Genomic DNA, 12483 nt, shown 5'->3' on the forward strand with positions numbered 1-12483 from the left:
GTGATTGAAGATCAGAATTTGGCGACTCAGAATCTGCATCTCTGATTCTTCTTCATCAAGCTTTTGTCCCCTGTCACTGCTGTTCTCTGACTTGTCATTTTGGGTTCTAAGGCGCCTCTCAGCCACCGCTGCTGGTGACTTTGAGACACTTGTACTTGACGCTGAATTCATGGCTTGGGAAGCCTAGAGGTCTGAAAACCCTGAGATCTGTCACCTGTTCCCATAGTACCGGCCAGGGCACAGGTCAGTTCCCCTGTCACTGCTGGAGCTGGGCTCATCCCAGTCCAGAGGTCACAGCTACCAGACTATTCTGATACCAGCTTCTGTGCCCAAACCTCTCAGTACAGGAAGCCGTGAAATGCATTGGTGAAGGCCTTGAACTGAGATGGAAACAAGTGTCTTTAGTGCCATCCTTCTTTGGTGACAACGGAGACTGAATTTCCCTTTTTCTTTAGGTTAGTTTCTGTTCAGTCTAACAGCCGTCGCATACCGGAAGCCTCTTTTGTAAACGGCATAAAACTCTGAGCCACCACCTACCCCGGTTGAGAGCAGGAAACTGAGTTGTTTCTGGTGGCCATTTCTCAGCACAGCTGATTGGTGTTGAACCTGCTTCCGTGGGACACTTACTAGGAAGCAGAGCCAAGGGAGCCAGGCCTTGGTACCACGCTTACTCCTCAAAAGGTAATGCTCAGAGAGGAACAGCTTATCCCAGAAAAATCAGGCTCAGTGAGTCAGCACTGGACCCGTTTGTGACCCGTTACTCAGATGCCAGAATTCCCAGAATTCCACTCAATTTAAAGGATTAACCATAGAGCTCAGAGCCCTTTCTGTGCAGCTGCAGGGAAAGGAGGGCTCTATTACCTGAGTGCTTGGAGGCCAACAGTTCCGGCTGGTGTTTTAAAGACGTTTAGCTTACTTTTATAGGATGGACTTATTGCAATGGTAGCTATATGGTTAAATGGATTCACTTCTGCCTCCCAGATTAAACCCAACATTAGTGTGACTACACCCAAGAAGTAATTCAGAATGACCAGGTGATCGCTGACCACTGCAATAATGACTTGCCCCAGGGGCAAATTCCAGAACAGCCAATAAAGGCAGAGGCAACATGAAAACAGCGAAGCTCGCCTTGCCGTGTGGCATCCCATGGTGGGAATCTAAAGTATGGCCACTTTATAATAAAGAAGTAACTCAGCTGGGCAGTGGCGGCGCAGTCCTTTGATCCCTCTCAGGAGGCAGAAGCAGATAGATCTTTGTGAGTTCAAGGTCAGCCTGATCTACAGACTTGAGTTCCAGGACAACCAAGGCTACCCAGAGAAACCCTGTGTTGGAAAAACCATAAAAGAAGTAATTCACTTAAGTCATAGGAGGAGAGTTTACTTTTAATGTAGCCTCTCTAACGGAGATTTTTTTTTTTCAAAGTAGCAGGGTCTTTTAAGAAAAAAATTGTTAAGATTTATTTATTTATTATATATAAGTACACTGTAGCTGTCTTCAGACACACCAGAAGAGGGCATCAGATCTCATTAACAGATGGTTGTGAGCCACCATGTGGTTGCTGGGATTTGAACTCAGGATCTCTGGAAGAACAGTTGGTGTTCTTAGCTGAGCCATCTCTCCAGCCCCTAGGATTGTTTTTAAGAGTATTTTAAAAGCATGTTTACTTTTTAATGATGTGTATATGTGTGTATGGAAGTACGGGTAGTAGTATATGCACTGTGCATGTGATTGCAGGATGCCAGGAGACACCAGATCTGGAGCTGTAGTTACAGGTGGCTGTGAGGGTCTCCTCAGCCTAATGTGGGATCCAAACCCTAGTCCTCTATGACTCTTGGCCGGGCAGTGGGGGACTTGGTGGACTTCCAGCACTTGGGAGGCAGAAGCAGAGTGGTGTGAGTTTGTAGGCTAGCCTGGTCTGCAGATCGAGTTCCAGGACAGCCAGGGCTACACAGAGAATCCCTGTCTCGGGTCGGGGGAAAAATCCAGTGTGTGTGTGTGTGTGTGTGTGTGTGTTTGTGTAATTTTTATTATTTCATTGGAGCTGAATGGGTCTCTGTGCCACAGCAGATGTAGAGCCAGAGGACACCTTTGTAAACTTAGTCTCTCCTTTTGTCCTCACATGGGTCCAGGGATTGACCTCAGACCACCAGGCTTTCACGCCAAGCACCTTTACCCAAGGAGCCATCCTGGTGGGCCACCATTTTTATTTTATTTTAGGACTTTTTAGGACACAGGTTCGTACAATGTGGGCCTGACTTTCTTCATAGCTGTGATCCTCCTGTCTCACTTCTTGAGTGCTGGGATTGTACTGCAGATAAAGGCCACTATATTAGGTCCTCAACATCAGTTCTGATCCACGTGTGTGGCAGTGCGGTGTGTGGGGGTGGGGGAGGGAGAGGGAGAGAGATTACCCTTAACAGGAGCGCACAGATGTGTGCAGCTTTAGAAATTACTGAGACTTTTCCTAGAGGAAGAAGGCTGAGTGGGTGTGAGGTGCAGGTGTAGTTCACCTTCCCATTGTGTAACCTCCTCAGGGCCGGTGTGTGTCTCTTGCCCTGCTGAACTTGGTGTGAACTGCCTTGATGCCTCTCCCCTCCATCAGTAGCTGTCATAGAAGACACTTCCTAAGTATAAAAGTCGCTAAATTTACCAGGCCCCCTGCTAAATCAGCCCCGGTGAGGTGTCAGCCATTACTACATGGGAGCAGACCTATCTCCTGACCCCTGGTCCGCTGGCTTGAAACTAGGGCTGTCTCTGGCACCACTCTATACAGCGTGCTTCCGGGTACCTTGGCAGGGAGCAAACGTGTCACCAGTTGCCTCCACCGCTGCAGTTGCTGTCACCACTGACATCAGCTTCTCTCAGCAGCTGTGGGGTTCCATCACTCAGGGGACCCCCCCCCACTCCGTGTGCGTGCTTGTTTTTATTCTCGTAATTAATTTTTTTTTTACTTATTCACTTTACATTCCGCTCCATGCCTCCTCCCATCACCCTTCCTCCATGCCCCTCCTCTTCTCCTCTGAATAGGTGACCCCCCCCACCCGTTTTTTTTGACACAGGTCTCATGTAGCTGACATGATTTCCTTCTCTTCCCACTCCTGGCTCCCAAATGCTGGGATTACTGGCATGTGGTACCACAGCCTGTTTATTACCCTTTTCTGTGTCTGGTAATTTTCACAGGAGAGGGTGTTGACCGGACTCTTTTTCTAAGACAGGGGATAGTGGAAATGGAAGATTGGTAGGAGCCTCTGTCTTGCATTTGTTTTTTCCAAGTTATACTGACATTAGATGTTGCTGTGACTCTGTCTTATGGGATTGAACGTTGGGGGCCCTGGTAATGCTGAGGTACACTCCAAGCCTCTGTCAGTCACGCACCACTGGAACTTAAGCCTTTATCTGGAAAATCCAGTGGCGCCTCTCCTCCTCCAACCCAGATTGACAAGTTCGTTGAATGAGAATGGGGCTTCTTCCATAGCTGTTTCCAGGAATGACTAATGCAAGAAAGGTTGTGTTGTGAGAATTCCCTGCCTAAGGAGATGTAAACAACATCTTCACCCCTCCTCCCAAGGTCCCATTTACCATCTCACTGAAATTCAACCCCAGGAACCAAAGAATTTATTTAGCTTAAGTATAGAGATCCTGGGTGAAGGAAAATGACTGACTGGAAAACACCGGCCCTGGAAAGACCTTACTCAGCATGAATGATGGCTTCTCTAAAGCCACATAGGTGGGAGTCCCTTTAGATTAACCTTCTCTAGCCTATATATTCTAGCTCCTCCTGAGGCCCCCACAGCATGAGCAATTAGGGACAGAATTGCATAGGAATGGCTGGGAGGAGCGGTAGAGATCTCTGTTGACTCTCTGCCCCCTCCCCATTCAGGAATGTCAACACTCAGCCCCATCCTGCCCTGCAGACACAGCTTGCTCTCGGAAGACAGCAGCTGTTTTTGCTTGGTGGACAGTAGTCTGCCGCAAGTTGTCACAAGCTGTTCCATGTCTGGGGTCTGCAGTTTTCAGGCTTATTCTTAGAAAGAACGGCGTCAACAGTTGGTGAAACTTTAGGAGTGGGTTTCAGGGAGCAGTCTAGCATGAAGCAGACAGAGGTGAGGGTGTAGAGCCTAGAGGAGGGCCCTGGAGGGAGCCCCTAACTTAAGAGGAAGTGGCCCTCTTCAGTCAACCCTGCAAGGCCTTAGTCATGGCTTTGCTGATGCCAGTGTGGTATGTATTGTCTTCGACCCCCTTGGTCCCAGATACCACCTAGGACGTCATGTATGTTAGGTAAGCCAAGAAGCCTATTTCCTCTTAGAAATGGTGTTGCCTAATTCTGACCTCTGAACATGTTTGCAACTGAATTAGCAAGCATTGTTCCAGAACTGTGGTAGAATTCACACTCGAGGCCAGGACTGCAGACACCCTCTCTACCCAGGAACTCCGCTTCCTCAACTCAGCCTCGGGCGCTTCTGGGTCTGCCTACTGGGTTCCTCAAGCACAGAGCAGTGTAATACTAGCTAAGAGCTAACGTAGCTGATTTTCCACTAAAGGATCATTTCAGAGCCTGCCATTCACCTTGGTTATTTTTGATAGTGTTTTTAAAGACATTCTACAGAGGAAGAAAGAAAGGCTTTGGCCCTTAGCTCTATGTCCTACATCCCTTCCGGCCATCTGAGGAACCAGCTGGGGCCTCATCGATCTTGTGGCCTGAGCTTGGAGTCCCACGAGGGCAGGTGTCCCAGTGCAGCTGAGTGCCATCAGAAGGCTGCACTCAGGGACACAGCAAAATACCTTAGGGCTCAAGCACAAGGGCTTGAGTTTGGAGTCTCCCTAGGGCTTGCAGGCCAGCTAGTCTGGGTCAAGCTGGTGAGCCCCAGGCTCCGTGAGAGACCCTATATCAAAAAATAGAGAGTGATTTGTGTCCTCACTCACAGTTCCAGCCATCAAGAGCAAGCTCCCTTGCTCCTGGGGACGTCACGGGGGAGATGGGTTTTGGAAAGATACTTCTTTAAAGAATGGGATGAGACACATGTGCCAGCCAAGGGGCATGGGCAGGCAGTCCGTGGAAGGGGCCGGCCTTGGCCCCTGTTTCAGAGGTGCCCAGTTAATGCCGGCCTTTTCCTGTTCCACCACGCACCCACTTGGCTGCACTCAATGGCAGACTGTTTTTAGAGCCTGCCGAATATAAGCTGTGGGGGTTTCCTTAGAAACAAAAGTCAGTAGCTACTGCTGCTTCCTGCAACCATGGCAACTCAGGAAAGGGATTCTGTCACTCTGCAGCCTCCACCCCGGTCTGGAAACCACCATGGGTTTGTCAGCCGTGCACGCTAGCTAACGCGGGTGTGGGTGGGTGCACACCGGGGTTTCCAAGCTCCCACGGAAGGCTTTTGTTCCTTCTCTCAGGGATGGATCACACCAGGACGCAGGCTCCTGCCGGTTTCTAAACCAACCCAGCGTTTTTTTGGGGGGGGTACCACTTTGGGCTTCGGCTCCATGATGCGCTTGCACAAGTGAATTGCTGCTGATTCCCTAGAAGTTTTTCTGAAATAGACGTTTCCGCACTAGAGTGCAGTTAGTGTCATGATGCAACATGCCCAGATGGAAATGATGCCAATTCTACCCAACTCTAAAGCCCGGAGGCTTCAGTGAATGTGTCCTTAGCCTGGGCACTTCTCCCCATTGATGGCATCTTTACATCCAAGTAGACCCATGGGGCCTCATGTCTATATGGGAGACAGACCAAGGAGGTGCCGGTATTTCTGGAACCCCTCATCTATCTGTGACCCAGAGGTCTCTCTATTAAGCCTCCCCTGGAGTTGTTGAAACTTAAGAGGAGAATGTCGCATCCCACCACCAGGTACACTGCAGGACTGAGCTGCCTATGGACCATGTGCCGGGAGTCTGCCTGTGGATGGAGGGGTAAGAAGCTGGTTTTGCAGGCCCTTAAGGCTTCCTGGGTTTGCTGGCGGAAGCAACCTGAGACCAAAACTGACTCAATCCCCTTTCTCAAGAACTTCCTCAGAGCCGTGACATCCTTCCGTCCTCTCCGTAGACTCTTGTAGGACCCCTGTTGCTGTGTCCAGAGTGGGAGAGGCCTGGCATACTTTTCCTCTGAGGCAAGGCCTCAAGGCCCAGGACTGGCATGAGTAGAGCCTGAGTGCTAGAGGACTCCTGAAGGTGAGGGGCGGGCGGCTCTCCTGCAACCTACCTTAGCTGAGCACACTACACTACGAATCGTGTGTCTAGTCTTTCATGGCCAGAGGCACTCCAGTCAGGAGCCCCAGGAATACTCGTGTGGACCAGGGAGACTGCTCAGTGACACCTACAGGGCGTACTTTACCGACAGTCGAGATATTCCACTGACTTCTCAAACAGTTCTCTGAAACCTTTCTGCCAGCCTGTCCCTGAGGCTGTCACATATCCAGCTACATAGCCCACAGAGGCTATATTATTTCAGTGGAAATAATTTATGCAGATGACCAGTGAACAGGATACTTGGCCAAGGGACTCCTGCAGCAAGCGCCAGGGCTGGCATTAGGGGCAGTAGATGGAAGACCTGAGGCCTTGGGTCAGACTTGTGCTCCTCTTGGGCCCTCCTTGCCATCCTCTTACCTAGTGTGCATGTGTCCTTGGATGTCTGCGTGCTTCATCCATGATGGGTGGGTCCCTGGATTGTGTGTGTCACCAGGGTGGATGTGCTCTTGGATCATCTGTCTCATCCAAGTAGGCGTGTCTTTGGATTTGATTCTGGTTTATGGGGTGTCAAGAGGAGTCTGGAGTCAGACCAGCTTTGTGGATTTGTCATAGGTAGCTTTGGTGATCTATGGGACCTTTCTGGATGTCCCCACGCCCAGGAGTGCCTCCATTTAAAAGCTGTTTATAGGCTCCCAGCCTGGGCCCACAGCTGCTAAGGGAGTGCCAGCCACAGCCCATAGAAGGGCAGAGGAAACTCACATTCTGAACCAGTAGCTTTGGGAGTTCCCAAGAAGCTAGCAAGCCTGTGGCTTGTCACAGGAACCTGGACCTGTCACCTCCTACCTCTGCCCTGCCCAGGAACCAAGATGAAGAACCATGATGGGCTTATACCTGGACGGTTCTACAGCAACCCACAGAATCATGTGTACTTTTCAGCAGCCAGTGAACATGGCTTTGGGGTTTGGTCCTTCCTCGCCACCACCCCCTCCTTCCTTTGTGACCTTCCTACATTCTGAAAAGGAAGGGTCTAATATCCCAGGGCATAACATGTACTCCCACACAGCAAGGTTCCTCTTGCCATTGGGAAAACACTAGCATGCTAGGGGCTTGTTCAGCCCCAGTGGTCTGGGAGGAGAGGCAACAGGTCCTGGTTCAGAGGAACAGAGGCTGGTTCTCCTCAGGAATCTCCCCCTAGTCCCCCTACAGGCTACCAGCAGCAAGTGAAAGGTTGTGCTTGGAGAGTTGTAAACCTGTGTGTGACCTCATGCTATGGTTTTGTATTTTGGTAAAGCATCTGTCCAGGAAAGTTTCGTGCTACACCCCTGAAGCACCTGCCCAAGGCAGCCGATCCCTGAGAACCCCCTGAACAGTTGGCACACTAAGGGGACAGCCCAAGGCTTTGCACTGTGCATAGGGAATGGTCCTGGAGGCCCAGGTGCCAGGTGCCACACGGTGGACCTTGGCTGGTTTGTACTTCATTCAGTTCATTTCAGAACTTGGTCACATCCAGCCTTCCCAGGTGACTCAGTAGGGCCATATTCATGACGGTCATCCTCCAGCTCCTGTCTGCATGCTGCTTGTTCTTGGCGGTGTGCCAGAATAAGAGGAAGCACACCGCTGAGCCATTGGCTAACTCTTTTTGGCCTCAAAGCTAGTGCGAGCTCCACTGAGCGTGGGGTTCACCTCGTGAAGACATGCCCAGTCACATGTAGGGTTTGGATCAGTGTCCGTGTTTGGCTCCTCTGTCTGCTGGTGTTTGGTTGGGCAGGTTCCAGGAAACAAGATGACTACCCTCACTTCCTGTACGGTGTGAGGCTCTGTCTCCCCACGAGTCATGTAAGCACTGTAAGAGATGTGGGTGCCGAAAGTGGAGGAGTTTACAAGGACCTGAAGATGTACTGAATTACAGACTAATCCTCTAAATCCTGGTATCAGGAGAAGCTGGTACGTAACAGGCTTCATCCATGTGGCTCCTTTGCCAGCCCATGCCTAGACTCCTCAAGGCAGGGCTGGTGGCTTTACAGTTTCTGGTACCACTGCTCTCCAGCGAGGGTGCATGTTCCGCTAACGTCTCCTACAATGAGAATTGGGCCCCAGTGGGAACCCATAGCATGTGCAACCTGTTTAGGGACTTTGGCTCAGTGCCGAGAATTAATCCAGATGGGCTGAAGGGCTGGCTGGCCAGGCATCCTGGCGTGGGGTGTGTATGAAGTACCTACCATCCCCAGCTCAGAGGAGGCCAACAAGGGCAAATGTCATCCCAGAAGCCAGGTCATCTGTTGGTGTGTAATGAATAACCAGAGGCTTGCAGCTTTGAGTAATGTTCCTCTGACTTCCTAGCTCTGGGGTCTGTGGCCCTACCTTGCTGTGCTCCGGGTCTAATGGGCTATCATTAACAGCTAGCCAAGCCTGGTCCTTTTGGACCTTAGGATGCTCTTCTGAGCTCATGTGTGCCTCCAGATCCTTCACTTTCTTGGAGGTTGTAGGGTAGTGGCCCCTGTTCCTGCTGGCTGTCACCTGAGGGCTACTCACAGCCCCTGGATCCCCTCACGTACCTCTCTTTTATATGGCATCCAGATTTCTCAAGCCCAGCAAAAGGCTTGCTCTGACCTTCTCTTAGAGGCCTCATCTAAGCCCAGCAGGGGTGTTCTTTTTGCTCAACTCAAGGTCAGCGGATGAAAGCCCTTCATTTGTACAGTTCTCTCTGCCATCTGATGTTATGTGGGGACAGGAGTGAAACTCGTCATGTTCACCACTCCTAAGCAGGTGTCTACACAGAGAGCATCTGTGTCACTGTAGTCAGCACAGCCCTGATGGCCCTCCTAGAACTCGCAGGCCTTTCTAGAACTCTGACAACTAAGCCCTCTCTCCCTCTGCCCCCTCTTATCCTGGTCTTTCCCGCAAACCCTTCCTTGTTCCTTCTTGTCCAAGCAGATGGACTAATACTGCTGTCAGAACTCTTCCCTAGTCTCTGCCTTCTTAGGAAGGAATTAACAGGCCCAGGGCCATGTGCCTTCTCACGCAAGGGTAGGTCTTGAATCTAAGGAGATTCTTCACCCTTCCCCCTCCACCCCCTAGCCCTTGGTTCTTCTTACAGACCCCAAGTACCCACTTAGGACATGTAACTGGTGTGGGACCTTTAAAATGACACCAAGTGCCAGAGTTCTGGTACAGCCTTGAGGAGGCAGCAACCCACCACTGTGCTCCAGCCCCAGCCCAAGCCTCAGTTTATGGTGCTGCTTGCCCTTTGATTTGAAAGACGTGGGCTTGGACTGATAAGGGGTCACACAAACAAAGTCTGCCGTGAAGTCCATTCCTTGGAAGTTGGAAAGAAATCCCTTGTGACTCAATTTAGATTAGAATTCAACTTAGATTAGAATTAAGAGATCAGGGATGGGCGTGGTTGTGAACTCCTGAAATTCTGGTATGCGGGGGTGGGGGGTGGGGGAGGGAGGCCTGAGGCTGGAGGATGGTGACTTTCAGGCTGGCCTGGGCTATGGAGATAGTAAGACGTTGTCATTTAAAAGAATCAACAATGAAAAAAATTAAAGAGAGAAGGAAGGGAAAAGGAAGGACCAGTTTGTCTTCTGATATATATATATATATATATATATATATATGTATATATATATGTACATATATATTGTGTGTGCGTGTATATGTATGTATATACATACATACATACATACATGCATACATACATACGGGTCAGGGAGGTAGTATTCAGGACAGCTATCAGTATCTTATCTCCTATGGAGTGTGCCTCTGAGAAAGTCAGACATGCTTGGGCTCTTGCTACTTACTGGCCAACCCCACTAGCCAGCTGAGGACTGTCTGGAGAGCGCTGTTTTAAAATGACCCAGGGAACAGCGAGACATTGCAAAATTCCAGCGCCGGGGGTAGAAGAATTATTATTGACCAGGTTTCAAGGGAGCCTTAACCAGGTTTCAAGGGAGCTTACCTGCCCAGAAGGCATGACTTGATACCAGAGAACCGGAATTCTGGAACATACTGCCTTGTACTTCCCTCGATGCTGGGATGCACGTGATAAGAACATTCACACGGTCTACAGATGTGCAACGGGGACGAAATGCCATCTACGACCCCTAGGTTGGCCCAGTCAGACGTGTTCCGATGGCTGGGGGCTCTACCATCCAGAGCCCTCCACTGTGCCCTTGGTTGCTTCGGAAGAGCCTGAGCTTCCTCCATTGAAGAGAAGAGGGAAGTCAGTCATAGGGCATCGGGGGTGGCCGAGAGGGATTGGGTAGGAGTCTCGGAGTAGATCTGTCTGTGAGGCTGCCAGACTGGGGCCCTGTAGGAGCACCTGGCTCTGACACCAGACAGTGCTGAGGAGTGTGTCACATGACATAAAGGAAGCGCTCAGAGCAGCATCCACCTGGCATTTAGTTAGGCTCAGTGGTCGCCCTCCTGTTCTCAGGGGACAGCAGACGATACCAAACTCTGCTGGGCTGTTCTCCTAGACATATGTACCTGTGAAGTAACTTTATTTCTAATTGGTGCACAGTAAGACAGTAACTACAGTGCTTCAGACCATGGCAGTCTTGGCATAGGATTTCCCTTTCCTTTTTTGCGTCAGAAACTTTCACCTCTTTATTAAAGGGAAGTACCTCTAGGCTCTGGCATACGGAAACTGTCAGATTCACCACTCTCTGTGCTGTTGGGGCCATTGCTACATAAAGTGAGGGCTGGCATCCTCAGTACAGGTGCTGGCTGTTGCTGGCTTGGAGTTGACGGTAACTAACAGGCAGATAGTACATAGGATGTGGAAACTCTGGACAGAGGGAGGCAACGTTTGAGCAAGGCAGAACGAAACGGTGCCCGATTCGATCACGCGGCTCAGCGTTGCACGTGTTTAAAAACATAGGAATCATTTATTTCTGAGATTTCCCACGTAAGGTTTTTGGACTTCGGCGGACCCCACCCAGCTAATTGAAACTAGATGAGGGCGGAGCTCCTGGGCTCACAGCCACGCCTCTTCCTACTCCTGACAACCCTGCCACTCCAGTGCATCTGTAAATCACACGGTGTGCTTGTTAAGCCCTAAACAAGATTTTCTCTCTACAGTGTCATTAACTATGTACCCGGAAGTTGCCTGCTCTGTTCTCTAATAAGGTTTCTGGGTCTGTTTCAGGCGGAGGCTAGGCTTGCAGCGAAGCGTGCAGCCCGCGCCGAGGCTCGAGAGATCCGGATGAAGGAGCTGGAACGGCAGCAGAAAGAGGTAACGGGGGCCGGGCGCTCTGAGGTTGGCTCCCTCTCTGTTAGGACTGTGAAGACGGAGTTCCTGCTGCTGTTGATCTCCTTCTCTTGTCACTGCCACCTTAGCGTTGGTTGCTCCTGATTGGAATGTGTGCGCTCCCATAGTTCTTTTTCCAGGTTAGCCCCGGAGTGCACACGGCATGGATGCTGGGCGCGGCTGCCCAACTGGTGGCCTACTGGAGCCTGAGAGATGCTCGCAGCCTGTGAGCTTGCCCTCTAGTCGCAGTTCCTAGGACAGATTTTTAGCTGAGAAGAGATGGAGAGAACTGGGTTTGGCTTCTAACGGCGGGGATTAGGGTCTGGATCCTCTCCGAACCAGCAAAGAGCAAAATGATTTTCTTTAATTTAATTTCCCATCTTTTTTTCTTTAAAAAAACTTTGCCTTGAGGCTTATATAGTATTGATTAGTGATTAGTGTAAACTTTGGAATAAGTAGCCACAGGAACAAATAATGTGTTCTGGGGGAGCGGGGTGGTCATCAGTGCCCACACTCCTTCAGCGTATCTACTGTTGGCTTTGAAAAACTTGAGTCAGAATTTCTTTTCAATGTGGGTTCTGTAAGTATGTTAGGGTTCTGGTTTCTTCACAACCTTTCCTGTAATGGGGAAATGATCCCTTTTGGGGGAGTATTTGCTCCAGCCACATGTTTCAGGGCTTGGCCATGAAGAAGGTTTGAAGCCAGCTGCCGGAGTGGTCCTTCCTATGCAGGTTTGGTTCTGTTAATGAGCCCTTTAATGTTCGTCCTTTGTGCAACTTCAGACAGAAGCTTGGGACTTCTGTTTCTCTTCAGACCAGCAGGTTCCTCCGCCATTCCAGCCAGGCCCAAACCTGTCACGTGTGCTGTAGGGGCGGCTGAGCCATGGCCTGTGATGTGCACTGTCCTCTGCCTGGGGACTTTGCCACCCAAGGAGGAAATACACCAACAGAAGAGGGGATGTGGCCAGACTTGATTTGGGGAAGGAAACTTCGAGGTAGCGTGTGGGTAGCCATAGAGTGCTGGGAGCCACAGCCTAAAAGGGG

General features: G+C 50.4%; 1 protein-coding gene across 14 annotated transcripts in view; it reads left to right on the top strand.

Annotated features, from left to right (window-relative positions):
- Lrrfip1 (LRR binding FLII interacting protein 1) overlaps window positions 1-12483 on the top strand; it is a 128742-nt gene that overhangs the window by 56139 nt on the left and 60120 nt on the right. For all 14 annotated transcript variants that reach the window (XM_032901619.1, XM_032901607.1, XM_032901609.1 and 11 more), the window contains exon 2: window positions 11339-11425. In XM_032901619.1, coding sequence (XP_032757510.1) covers window positions 11339-11425 — 87 coding nt within the window. The remainder of the gene's footprint in view (window positions 1-11338; window positions 11426-12483) is intronic.

Source organism: Rattus rattus, chromosome 4, assembly GCF_011064425.1.
Source record: "Rattus rattus isolate New Zealand chromosome 4, Rrattus_CSIRO_v1, whole genome shotgun sequence".
In the NCBI taxonomy this organism is placed as follows: Eukaryota; Metazoa; Chordata; class Mammalia; order Rodentia; family Muridae; genus Rattus; species Rattus rattus.